General features: G+C 33.6%; 2 protein-coding genes across 2 annotated transcripts; one reads left to right on the top strand and one right to left on the bottom strand.

Moving 5' to 3' along the window:
- Positions 1-4,280, top strand: DUR3 (urea-proton symporter DEGRADATION OF UREA 3 (DUR3)). The gene is made up of 9 exons (XM_020380608.3): positions 1-342; positions 890-997; positions 1,088-1,183; positions 1,613-1,695; positions 1,798-2,018; positions 2,105-2,367; positions 2,541-2,779; positions 3,031-3,680; positions 3,831-4,280. Exons 1-9 carry the CDS (start codon positions 157-159, stop codon positions 4,124-4,126), a joined length of 2,142 nt encoding a protein of 713 aa, XP_020236197.1. The 5' UTR covers positions 1-156; the 3' UTR covers positions 4,127-4,280.
- A 535-nt stretch (positions 4,281-4,815) lies between these two features.
- AFH14 (Formin Homology 14) lies at positions 4,816-14,613 on the bottom strand. The gene is made up of 17 exons (XM_020380584.3): positions 14,308-14,613; positions 13,510-14,213; positions 12,982-13,203; positions 11,177-12,852; positions 10,818-10,941; positions 10,287-10,358; positions 8,770-8,868; positions 8,325-8,366; positions 8,163-8,243; positions 8,025-8,075; positions 7,864-7,945; positions 7,628-7,722; positions 7,287-7,358; positions 7,061-7,177; positions 6,468-6,536; positions 6,172-6,238; positions 4,816-5,418 (listed from the first exon to the last, which is right to left on the bottom strand). The coding sequence occupies exons 1-17, from the start codon at positions 14,378-14,380 to the stop codon at positions 5,264-5,266; spliced, it is 3,801 nt and encodes a 1,266-aa protein (XP_020236173.2). The 5' UTR covers positions 14,381-14,613; the 3' UTR covers positions 4,816-5,263.
- Between the last annotated feature and the right edge of the window lie 6,495 nt (positions 14,614-21,108).

Here is a 21,108-nt window from a genome sequence, read left to right as displayed (position 1 = left end):
GATTCCTTTGATTAAAATAGTTAGATACCCTCTTAGTTTGACTTACTACCTTCCCTGTACCCAGCTAGACATAAGCCTCAAAATTTCCAATCTACAATAATATTCCAATTTTATTGGATGATTGATGATTAGCATGTAACTAAAGCAATTTCTTTCATGGCTTCTGCATCAGGGTGTCCACCTTTTGAATTTTCAAGCAAGTACTATCATGTATCTGAAAATGGAGGAGTGTGTGTGAGGCAGACCAGTTTCTTTGAAGGCAAACCAGTGCTAAATCAGGGAGTTGGCTACTCTGTCATTCTTGGTTTTGGTGCTTTCTTTGCTGTCTTCACCTCTTTCTTGGTTAGTAATCCTCAAATGTGTTCCTTCTCTACTTATTTTGATCCTTCGGAAGAAGTAAAAAATCACTGCCAACCCTTTTCATGCTTTTCTCATATGAGTAAATACCTACTTTGGTTCCTAAATTCGGAAGGCACTGTCATATTGGTTCCAAATTTGTTAAATAAGTTTCTAAAATGTTAAGTAAGTTCTTAAATTACTTATTATCTTTTTATCCCTAAATATATAAATATATATATATATATATATATATATATATATATATATATATATATATTAATATTAATATTATAGTCACACATTTTTTTTGAGTTTTGAATTAATATGACCGGCAACTTGCATTTTTAAGAATGTATAACAAATTTTTAGTTTTAGAGACTAATATGATAATATTTTTTAAATTCAGGGACTAATTTGAGTATTTACTGTTATCGTAATTACAGTTTTATTTTATACTCTCATAGTTCTGGCTCCACTACTCTTTAGAGTTGTATGGAAGCCTTTAAGTTATACAATCAATTTATTTGGTACAAACCTTATTGTGGATCAGGTGTGGCTGGAGAAGCGGTATGTTGGGTCACGTCACACGTCTGAATGGTTCAATACAGCAGGCAGAAGTGTCAAGACTGGGCTTATTGCTAGTGTCATCGTGTCTCAGGTAATGGATTCAGATAGCCTCATATTGCATGCTTTGATGAGTTTGAAGTTCCACTTTTTATGTCTTTATTCTTACAATGATTTTGTGCAGTGGACATGGGCTGCTACAATCCTGCAAAGCTCTAATGTTGCATGGGAATACGGGGTCAGTGGACCTTTCTGGTATGCTAGTGGGGCTACCATCCAGGTATGAACCCTATATTATATTTTCTCTGTCCTTTATATAAGAAACAGATGCATACCCTTTTTTAGTCTTAATTATAATAAATAAAGACTTACTTTAAGATATATTACTTACTAATTTTCTTTTATATCTTTATGTAAGTGGTTGTGTTTATTTTTTTATTGATTGAAAAAGTTATCTCTTAAATTAAGTGTATATACAACTACTATTTTAACCATTTAATTCAATGGGTATTTTTGAAATAAAATTTAATTTTGTGACAATATTAACAAAAATTAATCATCTTAACTACTTTTATTAATTTGGATAAATTAGTTATTTCTTTGTTATATAAATGACGAAGGAGAGAGTATCTCTTTTTCTTCGATATCTTGGTATATTGGAATTTGGAAAGTGAAGGCTGAAAGTTTATAATGCATTGAAAATGAACAGGTATTGTTGTTTGGAATCATGGCTATAGAGATTAAAAGAAAGGCTCCTCATGCTCATACTGTGTGTGAAATTGTCAAGGCCCGGTATGTTACATTGTTTGGACATTTAGAGTATTTTTATTTCATGTCTCAAGTGCAAGATTATGGTCAAATCATTTTAGTGATAACAAAGTTTCTTTACCTCAGTTGGGGGACTTCTGCGCACGTTGTTTTCCTCTTTTTCTGCTTCTTGACGAATATAATTGTGACGGCTATGTTGCTCCTTGGTGGTTCTGCTGTTGTAAATGCATTAACTGGAGTGAACATTTATGCTGCTAGCTTTCTAATACCACTTGGAGTAATTGTCTATACACTAGCGGGTGGACTCAAGGCCACGTTCTTAGCAAGCTATATCCATTCTGTCATAGGTTTCTACTCCCAACAATATCTACATTTTGTTATATTCATGAATACTGTTGTTAAACTGGGAATTTGTTTCTTTTTCACTTTTCAGTGCACATTGTTTTGGTAATTTTTGTCTACCTTGTATATACGGCTAGCAGTGAGCTTGGCAGCCCTTCTGTTGTTTACAATCGCCTGCTAGAGGTTGCAAGCAAATCAAGAATATGTCAGGATCCTATATCACACCAAGGGCAATCTTGTGGTCCTGTTGGTGGGAACCACAAAGGTTCTTACCTAACAATGCTGAGTTCAGGTGGCTTAGTTTTTGGGATTATAAACATTGTTGGCAACTTTGGCACTGTGTTTGTTGACAACGTAAGCATGCATTAAGAGATTTGCCTTTCCATCGTCAGTTCTTTTTAATTTCAAGTTCAAGTATGTAAGGATAAAAGTATGCTATGAACATGCATGTTTATAACTTGTGCTGTTTTTTTTCTTCCTGTTATTTGGGTTTGCCACTATTGATTCTTCAAATGGGGAATGCTTAGGGATATTGGGTGAGTGCCATTGCTGCAAGACCTTCATCAACTCATAAGGGTTACTTGTTGGGAGGCTTGGTCTGGTTTGCTGTGCCATTTTCTTTGGCTACATCATTAGGTCTAGGAGCTCTGGCCCTTGATTTACCAATAAATGAAAGTGAGGCAGGTCGCGGACTTGTTCCCCCTGCTACTGCCGTGGCTTTGATGGGAAAAGGAGGATCTATTCTTCTTCTCACCATGCTTTTTATGTAAGTTACAATCAGCATCCCATTCGCTACAAGCTTAAACGAACTTTTGAGAATTTTTTTACTAAAAATAACTTCTCATTTTCAGTAAAAAAAATTCATAAAATTATTTTAAATTTGTATCCAAACAAGCTCTATATAAGGTTGAAATAGCATACAAAATAACTAGTTTATTTGCTTTAAGACTTGTATGAAAATTATCAAGCCTCTTAGTTTTACTTTTTGATGGTTTTGACTTTTGATATACTTATCAGGGCAGTGACTTCTGCTGGTTCATCAGAACTAATTGCGGTTTCCTCGTTATGCACGTATGATATCTACCGAACTTACATAAATCCTAATGCAAGTGGAAATAAAATCCTCCGAGTGTCAAGGGGTGTTGTCTTGGGCTTCGGGTGTTTCATGGGGTTGCTAGCAGTCATACTGAACAAGGCTGGAGTTTCTTTAGGATGGATGTACCTTGCAATGGGAGTTCTGATTGGCTCAGCAGTTCTTCCTATAGCTTTTATGCTTCTATGGAGAAAAGCAAATGCAATAGGAGCCATTCTTGGAACAGTGTTAGGTTGTGTTTTAGGAATTATCACATGGTTGTCTGTTACAAAAGTACAATATGGCCGGATAAATCTCGATACAACAGGCAGAAATGCACCAATGCTTGCTGGAAACCTTGTCTCTATACTAACTGGAGGAGTTGTTCATGCTATCTGCAGCATGCTGTGGCCTCAGAACTATGACTGGAGTACCACCAAGCAAATCACAGTGGTTGAAAAGGAAAAGACTAACCTGCCAGCAGAAGAGTTTAAAGAAGAAAAGCTGATAAGTGCTAAAGCATGGGTGGTGAAGTGGGGTGTTGGTTTCACTGTTTTGATAGTCATACTATGGCCTATTCTCTCCCTCCCAGCAGGTAACTTTTAGTTAAATAACCAAACATTTGACCATGATTTTCTTTTCATGGTCATTCTTAGACCCAATTATAAGCAAAGTTTTGTTTTCCTCAGAAGTGGTTAACATATCTGATTTGGTCTCTTGCACTCTTATTTGTTCCTTATCACAGGTGAGTTTAGTAAGGGCTACTTCTATTTCTGGGCAGTAATTGCTATAGGATGGGGTACTGTTGGTTCTGCAGTGATAATAGTTTTACCAATAATGGAGAGCTGGGAAACCATCCAGACTGTTATTATGGGCATGTTTACAAATGACAGGCTCATGGAAAAGGTGGAGGAGTTAAATTTCAAGTTGCAGACAATCATTCAGGCAATACCAGAAGCAGAGAGACACTACTTGCTTGAGAAGGGAAAGGCCAAAAAATTGGAAGCCTCAGAGCAACAGGCTTGTTCTCTTCCTGCATAAGATCCCAAGGGACAGGAATCATTTTCGCAAACAAAAATGTGTTTTGCTATTCAGGTTCAAACATAAATAGAGCATTTTATTTGTCTCAACCTAATAAACGAATCACATGTTAGTGATGTTAGTGTATATACACAAATGACTGAAATGCCGCAAAGCTAACTGTCTATGATGGATGATGAGCTTAATAATCACAAAGAAAAACACGTGATCATGGTAATGTGAGCGAGTGAAATTCAATTTAATTCCTGGTCTTGAATGCTCAAAATAGCCAAAATAATAGGGGTGAAATCATATTATAGGTGGTTTGGGAGATTATTTTAAGTTAGATATATCCAAGGTCCAAACCCTCGCAATGCTGTGTTACTTGAACATTCCGTCATTCCAATTCCAATTTTACCATCTGAGTAACCATTGTTTTTAATCAAAGTTGTCATGTCATTATTTAAATATATTGGCAGTTTAAAATAAATCTCTTTAATAGTATCCTTATATGTAAAATTTGGAATATTCTCATATTTATCAAGTCACTCAGTTAAAAACCCGTCAAATTACGGAAACGGTGTTCGTCTTCAAAATAGATGATTTGTGAGCAAAAGAGAAACACCCGGCATGGGGTCTGTACAGTTAACACTGCTGTTTGACACCTTTATTCAGCAATGAATATTGATTGATGATTATGGTTTTATATCTTACAGGGGGAGAATTCGTTATCATATATCCAAAGTGTTTTTGAATACAAAAACTATCTGCAGCTAGATTACAAAAAAGGAGAACTGCAATGTTCTAAAGCATAAGAAAAATTGAACTTCAAAAAATTATTTATGGCCTCTACATTTTAAAGAGGAAGAAAGCGTGATTTTTCTATATGAGTTGCCTTGTGGTATAATTACAAAAGACCAGCAGCCTGTTCATGTATTTCTCCTTTAGCAGCACTGCAGCACAATGGGAGAGGCACGTTGATCCAACTATAAGGAACTGATTAATCATCACAGGCGTCCAACGGCCAGCATCATCTTTAGGAGGAATAAACCCCGATGATGCATGCAAATATGCATGAATTGCATTTGAGATAATCCAGAACGTATAACGCAGTGCATTTGAACTGAGAGTAACCATGCAACTTGCTTGTTTAGGCATCTAACGAACAGTGTCTTTTTTGGGATGCAAGTTATTTGCTGTTCTTTCTTTCAGGGCTTCTTTCTCTAATTTCTTTTTTTCAGCATCCGCCTGCCTTTCGTTCTCCTCCCTCGACTTGTTGAACATCTTGACAAAGACAACAAGGATTTGTGTCACTGCAACAAGAACACCAATTTAGCAGTCAACATAATCTTTTCAAAAGAAACCAAAACTCAGCCTTATGAGCAACGTTGGCCCAGTGCACAAGGTTCTCCAACCTAGCAGGATCTAAGGAGGGTAAATGTATGTAGCCTTGCCCCCAGCTCTAGGTCACAAGGCAGCAACTTTACTGTTGAACCCAGGTTGACCCTCTTAGGGGCAATAATAGTACCATGCATTTTTCTGAAAGGTGCATCCATCCGGACATCAAAACCATTGCATATTCCGGCAACTAAAGGAGAACATGTTGCTACACAACTAAAAACCCAAGCAAAAAGTAAGCTATGGAGTGGAATAAATCTTCCAGTCCCTACTTGGTGAAGATTGTCCTAATTCCTCAGAGCCCAGCAGAACTCTACTACATAATTGAGGATTTATGCAGTTTTGCTTCTTTAAAAGGCTATAAATCAGAGATGCAATACCATAAGGAAATAATAATCAGAATAAAAAAACAAAAGATAAAATAGCATGCCCACATCGCATGTAGCCTGGTATAGAGCCTAAGATAACACTTGTATTTTAAAAACCTGGGCGAGAAAAATTGGTTATTCTCTTCGTCCATAGTCAAGACATATTTGCATTGTTTAAGCAATGCAAGTTTTAAATTTCATAAACCCAAACCCAAAACAAGGGCTCTTCTACATAATCATTGCAACCAAAAAATAAACTCAGGTATTGTGTTTGTGTGTATAGTGAAGAGAACATCAGACCTTGTTCGAAGGGGCATCTAGCTGGATCCTCTCCAAAGTACTGGGACAAAGAGTCTGCACTTTTTCCCTGGAAAAGAAAGATTTAAAGACCAAAATCAGAAAATAAGTAGTTGGCATACTTAGTTATCGATATAGTCCTGACTAATGACAATTATCAATGATGGTGCATCAAATTATCATCGGAGGATGCAATCTCCAAGTCTAAAACTTAACTATAACTATAACAAGAAAAAAGAGGAGAAAGTGAGCAAATATAACTATTACAGGACTCAGAATACAATCATAACTTTACTCACCACTTCAGAATACAAAGATATAAGGGACCTCACATCAGCTTCAGCAATATCAAGAAAATTCTTCAACACCTGAGCAAGAGAAACATTACTGAGAAACAAGGTTTCCAAATTGTGAATTGCAAAATGCAAACCTAATTTTTTAATTGTAAATAATAATTTGTACCAAATTATAAGATTCAGAGATGTTGAAAAATAGCATCAAAGATATAGAAGTTGCTAACCATATTACAATCTATTGGTAAAAATCATAGCACTAGTTTTCACTTTTCATGCAGATGAAATCATGTAACCAAAGGAAACATCTGGTTTAGATTTGATGCCTTGAATGCATGCCCTCATGATTTTCTTTAGTTTTTTCATAGAATGAATTAGACTCAAGCTAGAATTGCTGCTGAGGCTTCTATTTCTTTTATGTATATATTTTTGTGTTGAGATGCTGAGGAATGGATAAGACGAAATATAATACAAGAATGTTTTGATGCTTCTATTATTGTGTTCAATAGGACAAGCATTCATGTTCTCTAGTAAGGAAGTATCTTTGAGAAGAGCAATATATCACAAATGGGCAAAAGCCAACATTTTTAACTTTTCACCTTACGAAATCCTGTAGATATAGCACCATCATTTTCAGAAGCAATGAGTTCTTGCTCAACTTTCTCTAAACCTTTACTCACAGCTTGCATTTCTTCAGCCAATGCTTTTAGTTGAATCTAGATATTTAGCATAAATCCATAAGCAAGTAATGTTACATAAGATCATCAGGTCAGGAATACATCTATTATCAATAAGGTTAATGAAAACATTAGTGACAGATAGTACCTTAGAAGCTGCTTCCAAATGGACAAGATCCTTGTCAAAATCTAGCAATTCTGGCATTTTCTCAGCGAGAAGCTAAAGAGACAAGAATATTTTTGTAAGGTGTCTTATCATATCAAAAGCAGCATCAATGACAAACAAATGATGTATTTTTACACTCCCAATATTGAGATAGATGTAGCCAAGTAAAGGAAAATAATAGATTTAGATTTCTTCCATAAGCCTTGAATAATGCCCATAAACAATACAGGCCTTTTCTTCCATATAGTTTCAATCAGTACTTAAACTGGGTTGGAAAAGACCACAACTACCTAAAAGATACAATAAGACTTAAGCATATCTACCTTACACAAATAATGCATTAAAGTCATTTTGTTATTTCTTGCACGAGTATCCGATAATTTAAGAAGGCTATCCAATTTGAATCCTACTGCTGATCCTGCAATGAACAACATAAAAAGATAAAATCTAAAAAGCATAGCAGAAACTTTCTAATTTTGTCAATGATGGGAGGTGAAATGGAAACTAAAAATCTATCTCAAATTACACTCAAGTAGGACTAGAGTTAACAAAAAGATACCCCGTGCTGTTCCTTGATTCAAGGCATTGCCCAATGTAAGAATAGTCTGCATTATTTGACGCAATTTTCCAGATTCTTTCACCTGAAAGCACCGGAAAAAAAGTAAAGAAGCAGCAAAATAATGCTTTCATGCTTGTTAACTAAAAGCCATTAAACAGTACCTCTCTGGATGCATGGTTGATTGTGTTCAAATTTGACTTTAAATCGTTCACCTGAGGAAGCAAGAAAAACAAGTCTTTAAACATGAAATATTGTTGCAAAAAAGCCATACACAAATAATCATAACTTAGACAACATACCTGAGAAGAAAAGGTGATTTTAAAAGCAAAAACCCTTAATTTGGATTCCACACGTGGAACCTTCATCAGCTCCATAAAAAACTGATGAGAAAGAAAATAATATTAAAATCAGCATAAATAATTTGCAAGGATTCATTGACTAAAATGTATCAGGAAGAGAACCTGTTCACACTTTCCAAGCATCTCCTTGTTTCCCGTATAATTCTGAAAACAAAAAGATTTTAGCCAAGAAAACAATATTTATATATAAAAAAATCCTATTAGAAATTGCAACATCTCATACATTTCTTAGATCATATAATTAAGAATTTATCATATTTAAATCATAACAAAATAAATTAAAGTCAAAGTCATACGAAAACAAGCTTCATGTACTTATTAAAAATTGTCACTGAATGAAGCTAAGATGGCAACAGCGATTCACACAAATATACAATTATAAATAATTCAAGATTTTGATGCTGGAACCAAGTAAAAAGGAATATGAAGGTTAAAATATTGCAACCAAGATAGAATTCACAGAAACCATGATATTAAATGATGTAAGACATTACAGTTCACACAATTTTTAAAGGTTCCTGCACAGGGGAGGGGAGCAGAGGAGTACCTTTAACATCTCCATTTCTTCCTTTGTGGGACAGAACTTGATGAGATTCTCAACCTGATCAATATCCAAAACCAAAGAATCCAATTCCAGGACTGCTTTCTGAAATCAAAAACAAAACCCCCAAAAAATGACAACTATTAAGAGCAAAGATGAAAAAAATATGCCATCTAAAATCAACCTTCATCACAAATGGAAGTGAAAGTGAATTAAGATTTAGATTAAAAAAAACTTAGTTAAAATGTTATTATTACGCAAGTTTTTAAAACATCAAATGAGAAATGCTCACAAAATCCATCACCTATTCAATATAATAATGAACTCTTGCAAGATTAATAACCTCATTTAATGCCATAACTTTCAAACGTTAAATCAGTTAATCACTGACAACTACAGGTCTAATCAATTCAAAGGTTAAACTTGACATTTTCAACAATGGAAAAATGTCCTCCTTGATGATGTTATCTAAAACCTCTGAAGTAAACTTTCAAAAGTAAACAGGTATAAAACGTATAATCATCATACTAAGTGCATGTTTTTAGGAATGCTTTTTTCAGAGAAAATACTCTCTTTTTCCCTCAAAAACTCTCAGTGCCCAAAAGAAATAAGTTTTGGACCTCAAATTAAGCCAAATCCAAACTCAAATTAACTCAAATGCATGGGTCTGTATTTTGTAAAAGTGGAGTTAGAAAAATAGACTTCCAAACAAATAAGAAACCTTATTCAAAGTTTTTTCATACAAAAAGAATTCGCGTAGGAAATAAACAAGAGAAGTATGCAGAAGGAATTTGACAGTTACTCCTAAAGCAAACCAAAACAAAAAGAACAAACAACTTACTCAAAGAAAATTAGAAGAATCAATTAATGACATTTGTGGCTATATTTGAATATTTATACAATTATACTTGGACTTTTCTTTCAACTAAAATAAAACGAGTAAAACCAATCTGCCATGGTGCTTCTTAACATTCCTTTTTTGCTTGAAGATTCAATATAAAGTAATCATTTCAACAAATTGATCAAACTACTCACTCAAAGTAGCCTTCAAGAAAACTGCAACAAATGCACTTTATCACTCAAAATGTCCTGCTACAGAACCAAACTAGAATACTTGGATGCATTCACACTAATTAAGAAAAATAAATACAACATGGATTTTCCTCCATTAGGTTTTTTTTACTTTTATCCGTTTTTGTGATAAACAAAATAGAAGCACAAGGAATTCTCCTCCTGAGAAATCCAATTCCATGTGGTATCTGTATCCTTTCATACAATTGAGTTGAGTCTTAAGTCTACAATTTCATCTATAAGATTTGGCACCTACATGGATAAATGGACTACATTGGTATCTACCTAAATACATCAAGTATGTGTGTTTGTGCTAAAAATTCTTAGAATACATCTCACTTCAGATTTGCAATGTGATGCAGCAGAGAAACATCAGAAACTTGAATAAAAGAGGTAATTTCATAGAGTAAACAAAACCCATGTAAACTGAGAACAAGGATAGGGAAACTTACAAGCATATCTGGCAAAGGAATTTTGATTTTAGAGAGCATTATTTCACAATTATATGCTCTACGCAAGTCAATCTGACAGTATAAAAAAAAAAAAAAAAAAAAAGAATTTGAGTTTATTAGTTATAAATTTCCTTAACTAATTAAATAGAACAAATAAGACAAAATGAAGAGGTAAATAAAACATTACAGTAACTGCATATAAGTAAGTTTAGACAGAAAAAATATCGTATCTTAACACCCAAGCAAACTGCAATATTGAATATTTGTTTCAACAGATAATTGTACATCAATCCAGTAAAACACTTTTTAGCAATCAATTTTTTGGTGCTTTTTTCTTTCTTATTTAACACACAATTAGCAAGAGTAGAAAAAATCAATCAGAGACAGCAGTTATGATGGTTATTGCCTCTTTTGATGACCATTTTAATACCAGAGTAATTCCTGATTACCATTATCGTATCTTCTAATCATGCATATAAACTCTTAAGCAATAGTTGATAAAATAGTTTATGTAAACAAGGAGTAACTTACCAATTGTACTTTCTCAGGTTTAATATTAGGACCACGACGAGCTCCACCTTTAGTACTGTTCCCATCAGAAGCAGAAGCTGCTGAAAACAGACTCTCAAGTTCTGATATATCTATCTCAGGGGCCCTAACAAAAATTTCATCATTTAAAATCAGAAATGCTAAATAGGCATTGCATCCTTCCCTCCCCAACTCCTATCAATCGAAGGGGAGGTTACAAAGAATTAAACAATAGTACCTGCAACTACAATACATAATGTGATCCCACAAAATATAAATATAAATGACAATTTCCAGTGACTATAAAAAAATTCTTAGGAAAATCATGTCTGATATCCATATGAAAATTCAACAATCAGTACCTTGTTTCACTATCCTGTTTCTGTGAATCAGCCCATAGACTTCCCTTGGCAGCTCGAGCAACTTTCACCCAATGTAGGGGTTTCAGCAAAGTTTTCTTAGGAGCAGTAGCAGTACCACGACCTCTTCCAACATTTGTTGAAGCTTTTCCTGGTGGTGGTGCCACACCAGAAGCCCTAGCTGCAGGAGGTGGAGGTGGAACTGATGGTGCACCACGGCCGGGTGGAGGAGGAGGAGCACTTGGAGGCTTTGGCGCAGGTGGTGGTGGTGGAGCTGAACCTGTTCGTAAACTAGGAGGAGGAGGAGGAGGTGGAGCTGAACCAGTTCCTACAGATCCTGGAGGAGGAGGTGGAGGTGGTGGGGCTGAACCAGTTCGGACAGGACCTGGAGGAGGAGGTGGAGGTGGTGGGGCTGAACCTTGTCGTACAGGACCTGGAGGAGGAGGTGGAGGTGGTGGGGCTGAACCTTGTCGTACAGGACCTGGAGGAGGAGGTGGAGGGGGTGGGGCTGAACCTGGTCGTACAGAACCTGGGGGAGGAGGAGGTGGAGGTGGTGGGGCTGAACCCATTTGTACAGGACCTGGAGGAGGAGGTGGAGGTGGTGGAGCTGAACCCATTCTTACAGGGACTGGAGGAGGAGGTGGAGGTGGTGGGGCTGAACCCATTTGTACAGGACCTGGGGGAGGTGGAGGTGGAGGTGGTGGGGCAGAACCTGTTCGGAAAGGACCTGGAGGAGGAGGAGGAGGAGGTGGTGGGGCCAAACCAGTTCGTACAGGACCTGGAGGAGGAGGGGGAGGAGGTGGTGGAGGTGGTGGTGGTGGTGGGGCAGAACCTGTTCGAAAAGGACCTGGAGGAGGAGGGGGAGGTGGTGGGACTGAACCTATTTGCACAGGACCTGCAGGAGGAGGCGGTGGGATTGAACCTGTTTGTACATGACCAGGAGGAGGAGGAGGAGGAGGTGGTGGAGGAGGACTAGGAGCAATATTGGCATTGCAACCTATAGGAGGTGGAGGGGGAGGAGGAGGTGGAGGAGTTGAAAGCAATGTAGAAGCATTGTTCACAGTTTGAACCATCGGATGTGGAGATGGAGCTAAAGGGTGGCCTTCATTAGAAGTTAGTGGAGGTGGTAGTTCTGGTTTTGGAAGAGGTTTAGTAGTGGGAACTGACGAAGGCAATGGTGGAGACGAACAAGGAGAATATTCCTTACTTGGAGCATGATGAGCTGATGAAACGTTATCAGTCAATAACTGATCAGGTGTTCCTGAAGTTAGATTTACATAATCTCCACCATTGTTCTCAAAAGCTAAATGGACCAAATCAGGGGTGTCAGATGTCAAAAATCTCGAGTGATCAGCAGAAGACCTGGGAATAACATCAAAGGCCTCATCTGAACTATCAGCAGTGCTCGATTCATTATTTTCTTCTTCAGAGTCTGCAGGTGATGAGTACCAACTTCCTCTACCTTGAAACCTAGAAAACTCTTTGGCATCATTTAAGACCGTAAGCTGTTTGAGCAGCCAGACAGCAGCAGCATCACCACTTTCAACCCATTCTACGCCACTAAAAAGTTCTTGAACCCTTGAAAATGCCTCAATGGGCAATCCACCTTTCACCTCACCATCTAAAATAGTTGTTGGAGCTCTTGGGGGACTTATGCTTTCAACCTCCCCAAACAAAACCTAAATTTCCAGGTTTACATGATCAGATTAATAACCAATAACCCAACTGCCCAAAAATCACAACCTAAATTTCAAGAAGTCAAAGTTTTAATTTTTCATAATCCATACAACACTAAAACACAAACTCACCTCAGCCCGAAAGCCCTTCGGATACCGTTCCTTTGAATCCCAAAGAATATCCAAATTCTCAGTGTTCAGCATCAATATGTTGGACCGAATAAATGCCGTGTTGAACATCACCCGGAACATCATCACTTCCCTCTCTGGATCCAAATCCAAATGCACACACTCCAACACCACATCCCCTTGCACTAAACATTGAATATCAATCTTGATCACATCACAGTCTGCCTGAGATAAAAACACAACACATTCATTCCAGCATCAACTAACACACACACACACAAACCAACACAACACAACACAATAAAGGACGAAACTTAGATACAGTTCCTTAGTTGCTTCTACTGTTATTTTTCAATCAGAATTAGAATTTCATCCCAGTAATATACATATATTTTGCTCACTAAACAAACTCAACCAACCACACACACAAAGAGAATTGGAGAACACCACCAGACGAACCTAAGCAACTGTATACAAGTTTTGTCCCATTAAAAACTCAACCAACCAAACACACAAACACACACACAAAACCTGTCTATAATGCCTCAAACTCTTCTTCTTCTTATGCATGTTATAAATCATCTGCGTTGAAAGCCCCCCTTTACTAAGCAAATTCCTGCCAAAAATCCTAAAGAAGGGCCTGCACCCATTCCCCCCATCAAACCCGGGAACCCCTCTCAGTATAACACAGTCCAGCGACAGCGCCCTCTCCGGCGGCGGCCACTCCGCCGCAATGTTCCTCCGCGCCACATACTGAATATACCGCAGCTGCGACGGCAAGGGGTTCAGCGCCGACAGGAGCTGCAACAGCCCTTTAGGAGCTTCCTTATGAACCATCTCAAGAGTCCTCCTTTCACCACCCTGCACCCTTCGGAAGACGAGAAACCCTGCGAGCAGAAACGCGAGGAGGGGCCACCCCCCTCGCTCGCAGTGGAAGAGAATCACGTTGTGCGCGGTGTCGGCGAGCCACGTGTCGCAGAGGCGGAGGAAGTGGTGGACGAGGGAGAGGGGGAGGAGGGGGCAGCCCTCGTACTGCTTGGGGTAGTCGACGACGGTGACGTCGCCGGCGTCGCAGAGGACTTCGGCGAAGTGGCTGCGGCGCTGGCCGTCGCGGAAATTGACGGCGAGGAAGGAGGATTCCGGGAAGTCCTCGTGGAGGTCGGCGAGGATTTGGCGGAGGTAGAGGGTGTACATTCCTTCGGGCAATGCTTCGGTGGAGAAGCAGGAATCGAAGACTGCGAAGGGGAAAAGGAAAAGGAAAAGGGGAATTAAAAAAGGGAATTTTGAAAAATGGGGTTGAATTGAAGAGAGAGATAGAGAGAATGTTACCGTAGACTCTGTCGGAGAATTCGAGTAAGCCATCGGGGGGGCGCTTGTAGAAGAATCTGCTGAGAAGAGACATTGTTGTGGCATGTGGAATTTGGGAGTGGAGTTTTCAAGCTATGTATGAAGCTCTGACTCTCTGAGAGAGAGAGAAGAGAGAGTTTTGGTTTTGAAATTTGAAATTGGGAATGTGATTAATATTCATAGAGGACTGTTTTATAATTTATTTTTTATTTTTATTTTTATTTTGATTTTGATACTGTACGGCTATACCAACCATGGAATTGGGAATTGGATCAATTGTATTGTTTGGTGAGAGAAAGGGGAAAATGGAGGGGATATTTTTTGAGTTTTGAATTGTATACTAGACATGCATATGCATTGTTTTTTGCTGGCTTTCATTTTCTTTTTTGGTGGATTTTGGTTCTATTTTTTTTTTTTTGTGTGTGTGTGTGTGATGATATCTCAGTCTGGTGGGTTTGTTGTTTGTTTTTTTCTGCTTGATTTGGATGGATAATCAGTAATGATATTATTATTAATGGTTTAAAAAATTTTATTACATGAATTTTGATATCAAATTTAATAATTAAAAACGAGTAAAAATATGTTTTTAATTTCTTTAATATTTTTTATGATATGATTTTAGTTTTTTTTTAACTGATTTTGATCTTTGTTTTATGGTTTAATTTCAGACAGTATTTTCATAATAAATTATTAAAAATATCAATGACTAAGATTTAAAAAAAATTATAAAATGAGATCTTATAAAAGACTTTAATTATAAAATGAGATTTTATAAAGACCGAAATGAATTTTTTTTATAAGACTAAAATTATAAAATTGATAGAATTATATATATATATATATAAGCTAAAAAAAATATGTTTTTCAATATATTATTTATTGGAAACAATTATTTAAGACTCAAACAACTCAAAATCACTTTTTAAATTAAATTAAAATAATTTTATACTAATTAATTCATATGAATAATGATTTTTTTTATAATTAATATAATGTTTTATTTAAAAAACAATAAACGGGAGTAGAATGGCTATTTTTACTAGTTACAAATTACATAAAACTTGAAAAACAATAGTATGGCTCATATGGATAGTGGTTATTTTCATTTGTTTTGATTTAATGTTGTTTCGACACGTTTTTTTTCCTATAATTTAATTGTGTTATCAATTAGATTTTTTTTTTAACATTGTATCTGGGTCTCATTCCTACAATACACACATTACAACTTATTTTGCTTGGTGGAGTTATCTAAAATCACATTCGAATATCAATTCATATAATTTTAAGTAAACATTATTCATATATTTAGTGCCTATTACGTCCAAGAAGAAATAACATACATAACTTTGGATTATTTACATTTTTTATACACGTTACATGAATCTAACATAAAATTAAACAGATTGGTTTTGAACTGATATAACTTTATATTGTGTTTGGAAATGAAATTTTAAGAAAATAATTTATTTTGTGTATATTAAAAATATTGAGGTAAAATATTTTGTTTGAATGAGAAAATTATAGAAAAATTGAAATTTAAGTATATGTTGTAACACTATAAGTTTTAAATGTTTTAATTTTAATTATGTGATTAAATATTGTTGTGTTATTATGAATGTTGATTTAAAACTTTGAAGTTAAAGACTTTAAGAATTAGGTTGCTTCTAAGATAATATTAGGTATAATTAAGATAGTTTAGTTTAAAGAAGGGTACATAATATTTTTCTTAAAGAATGAACTTCACAAATTCACATTTTAAGAAATTTTAGAAATAAGTTATAGAAAAACTTTCTCAAACCTAAAACTTTTTTCTTCTTCCCTTTTATGAAAATATTTCCTTTCTTCTTCTTTGTAGCTGAATCACTTGGGTGAGTTGAAGATTCAAAGTTTGTGGACCCAAGAATCTCAAGTCAAAATCATAATGTTCTTCCTTTTCTTCTCCTTTATTTGGTTTTGATTGACAAGAGTTAAGAGAAGTTTTGTGTTTGAATTCTTGTTGATACATGTGAATTTTTGCTACTTGGAATCACTAGAATCATAGTTGTTATTGTTTGAATTCATGGGATGATAATTTATGGAGTTGGGATTTCTCTTGAAGTGGTTATGAGTTGAATATGTTGATTTTTTGATCCTTAACGAATGCATGTTTTTTTTGTTGATAGAATTGAGTTCTTTATGGTGACTAGATGTTGTATATTGCAATGCATGTTAGTGAGTTATTGTTTTCCACGTGGATCGGGCGAATTCAATTTATGCGCAAGTGCAAAAATTGATGTCATATCGGCTGTGCCTTTAAGGCATTGGGTGTGGCTTCAACCAAAAGGGGTTCGTCTTTCTCATGCATAGGCGTAGGATTGGTGATGTCAAGCATGAGGATATAAAATTGCCTTTGATTGAAATCTTGTCGGGTGTGATTTGAATGGCATCGAGTGTGGTTTAAATAACATTGGATGTGAGAAGAGAGAATTGTCTCTCCCTAAATCCATGTCAAGTGCTAATGAAGTAGCGTTGAGTGTGAGTCAGATAGAGACCCTGTAGTTGATTGGGGTCGGACATGAGTTTTGTCATGCCAAGAGCAAAAGAATGGGAGGTTCTTTGTCTTAGCCACATCAAACGCAAATAGTTTGATGTTGAGAGTGAGCGAGATAGGAAGTTCTTTGTCTTAATTGTGTCAAGCATCCAGGGGATGGCATTGGGTGCGAATTTATGAGTTTGATGTTTTGTTTAAGTTGTTTTATGAATGAAGGATAATGATTAAGTTGTATAATGAAGATGATATGATGATAGTTTATTTTGGTTCATGTTGATATACTATATGATGATGTATATGTTGTTAGGATGTAAGTTGATATATGATTAAGTTGTGAAGTTGTGTGATACTATAGTTAAGTAAGTTCTATGTTGTAGGCATGTGGTGTAGATACATGTCTTTGTTGAGATATATAAAAATTAGAAGAAAGTAAAATTTATTTTTAAAAATTAAAATATTTCACTGGATATAAATTGTAATGCTCCGAGAGCTCAAATTAAAACTCTTTAGTGAGTAAGTCAGTTTCAGAAAGGATGATTGTTTTAAATTTGTTAATTTTTCAGAAAAAAAAATCCAAAATACATTCAAAACGAATATAATAAATGATCACCTACCACGAGCAACATTTAAGTATAGACATAAAAAAAATTAAATTAATTGAATTAATTTATTAAAATTATTAATATATTTTAATTTTTTTATGAAATTAACTTACTTATCAAATTATCATGTTTAAGTTTATTTAATATTTCTTTGTTATTCGATCATAAGTCAATTTACTTAATATTTCTTAAGACTATTAATTTTAATTCTAAAAAATGTATTTTTATTTATTTATTAAAGAAATAGATACTAGAATCGTTGACATTATCGTATAAGTATCATATTATGTATAAAAAAAATCAAATATTTGTATGCACCGTTTATATATCAAAAAAATTATGTGATTTCTTTCATAACTTTCTATTTTGAATATATTTAAAAAGAAACAGGAATGCTTACAACATTTGAAAAACCAATAAGTAATTAATGTTTATATTATATAGGAGTATTTTGATGGGCATGATTTATTTTAATATTTATAATTTATAATATTAATTTTTTAATTATATTATTCATTTAAAGTATTCACCTATTTTATTAATACTTAATCTTTATCGAAAAGTTTCATCGATCACTTTTAGTTGAATTTATGATATTAAATAATCACAAATGTATTTATCTAAGATTAATAAATTATTGTAAAAAAAGTAATATATTAAAAAAAGAACTAATAAAATAAACAAGATACTAATTAATAAGAAATGAAAGAGTCATAATAATAATAAATAAGGTTTCAAGCTCATAAAAAAAACTAAGAGTCAAACTTACTGATATAAACTATTTCCTATCGAGTTCGATTCATTAAAAAAATCATAATAACATGAAGCACATACTTTTCGAAATCAAATATTTCCTTCTAACATTACCAACTCACTAACTACTCTCTTATCTATATTTATTTGTCATTTTCGGAATATTTATAATCTAATCACTTCAAAATATCAAGAAAGTATTAGTTATTTTTCCAATGATCCCCTCAAAAAATGAACGCAGTAGTAGATGCCTAGCTGTGACTTTATGCCACAGCAATTAACAGTGAAATTTAGTAAAATCAATTATTTTATTTAGAGAATTGGTATAATTAATTATTTTCTTAATATATAAACACATGCATATTATTTTAGTGAGAAAAAAAGAGAAGAAAATAGTAACTTGTTTAAACTTATGATTAAAATAAAAGCATTAATCCTAATTAACAAGAGCCTTTCCCAACCATGAAACCAGGTAAAATGTCTTAACTACATGAAAGCAACCTAGGAATTAGAGTTTTGTATATGAACGTTTGTTAGTACCATTGAACTGAGTGGTTAGAAGAAAGGTGCTTGATTGAGATAAGGGTTATCCAATGACTTGTCCAACTAAAAAACCAAGAAACCTTTGCTTTCATATAATCCTGAATTTTGATGCTAACTTCACAAACCCTGATGAGATTGCTAGGAACGATAACAAAGAGAATGAGTCAAAAATAAATTTTGAATTATTATCGTAGGTACGTGTTAGTTTCCAAATACAACAAATTTGTGGCAACTTCCTTCGGTGTATTATACTCTTTGGTCACTCCTTAGTCCTTAGACTTTATTAAATTTTTATGTCTTGCTTATATAATAATAATATTAATTTTTAAAATTGTATAAAATAATTCATTTATTACTAGTTAATAGTATTATCTTTTGTACAATTATTATATGAAATTATATATTTTGTAATAGTTTTATTTCAATTGATAATAATGAAATATTTCCTCGTTTAAGTTTCTAAATTTGTGAGACATTATCATAGTAGTCCCAAAAATTAGATTATATTAAAAAAAATCAAGAAATTGAAATTACCGTGATTTTAGTCTCTAATAAATTTTAATATTCAAGAATTTGTTTGACATTTTTCTAATTTTAAAAGCTATCATAACGTCTTAAAAATTGAGTGAGTAAAACAGTTTATTCGACAATAGTAATGTAATCTAATTTGTTTGATTACTAATTAAAACAGTTTATTCGACAGTTTATTCGACAATAGTAAAACAGTTTATTCGACAGTTTATTCGACAATAGTAATGTAATGTAAAACAGTTTATTCGACAATTGTATATAAATTTTTTATGTTTGATTGGTTATTTAAAAAATAATATTTTTAGAAAACGTTGTTTCTCAAAAATGCTACTTACATAAATTTCTCACAAAATTATTTTCATAAGAGAGATAAGAGACTAATATTGTCAAGTTAAAAGTAGAATTTAATACAATAAAAATATTGTGTTATTTTATTTATTTATTTAATTCAATAAAAAGATTTGGTTCCTAAATAATATTTATAAATATTTCTAAATATTTATAACATATTAAACAAATATTAAGTATTTCTAACAATCATGATTTGTGATACTTAATGATTTTAATGAATTACGATTCTTATATATAAAAAAATTCTTCATATACTAAATGCTCCATAAAATCAACCCAATGGTGGAGGGGTTGGACAAATACATGAAGACACTAATTCTCATTATCATTGTACTAACATTTTTTATTGATAAGAAAATATCTTTATTTTTATAAATAAATCGACAAATATAAACTTCTTTCTTCTACAACTCTTAAATAATTTATTTTTCTACTTAAATAGTTACCTGATTATGATAAATTAAAATATAAAATAAAATTATTTTGAAATACTAAAAATATAATAATTTTCAAGATGTAATATAAAAAACTAAGGAAGAAATTTGTGGGTAAACTTTTGAATGAAAAATGTTTATCAATTAATTCATTTAATTTACAAAAAATAAAATTAAAAATTGAAAAATAAGTTTTAAGTAAAATTATCATTAAACTTAATCATAATGAATAGAGGAAAAGTGAAAGAATTAAATTCATTAAAAAAAATTATTGAAAAACATAATTCATACATGAAGGGTTAACACCCAATTTGATCATTGAAAGATGATAGAGGTGGTGATAGATCCTTGAAAGATTATTTTGCTAAATTTTAATTTCGTTATGTAAGTTAACTATTTTATGATATTCAATTATTAACACCGAATAGTCAATAGTTAAGTATTAACATATTTTCCAATCAACAACAAACACCTTTGTCATGTTTAAATATTTTATGTTTTAGTTAAAATGAAAAGTTGTTATTGGATTTCATAGGTTTTTTCTAGTTGAATTTTTGTCTCAATCATCCTTAATTTTTGTTTATTCTAACTACAAGTTTCAAATTATAAATCTTAAATTCTTGAATTTGAGATTTAGTAAAATGAGTATTCATTGAAAAAATCTCAAGTAAAAATACGTTAATTAAGTATGAGTATTTATGTTATTTTAATAAATTGTAAAACTTTTCTAATAAAAATGAGAAGAAGAAAAACTTAGTGTTAAAAAGAGTTGGTAAGAAAAAATAAGTCAATCAAATGTTACTTGAATTATTTTAAGATTAAATTAAAAATCAAATCTTACTTTATCACGTGTCTAAACCTACTTAGTTTATAATTGTTGTATATCAATGGGAGAGATAATACATATCAATATGACAATGAACAATTAATTTTTCATCAAACTAACAAAGTTAGTGACCGAATATAACTAGAGATGGCAATGGGGCCCCATGGGGGCGGTAAACCCGCCCCCGCCCCGCTGAATGAAAATTGACCTCAT

This window comes from Cajanus cajan, chromosome 11 (genome assembly GCF_000230855.2).
Source record: "Cajanus cajan strain Asha chromosome 11, NIPB_CcT2T_4, whole genome shotgun sequence".
Taxonomy (NCBI): Eukaryota; Viridiplantae; Streptophyta; class Magnoliopsida; order Fabales; family Fabaceae; genus Cajanus; species Cajanus cajan.
The sequence above is the reverse complement of the archived record's forward strand: the minus strand, read 5'-3'. Positions and strand labels throughout refer to the sequence as shown.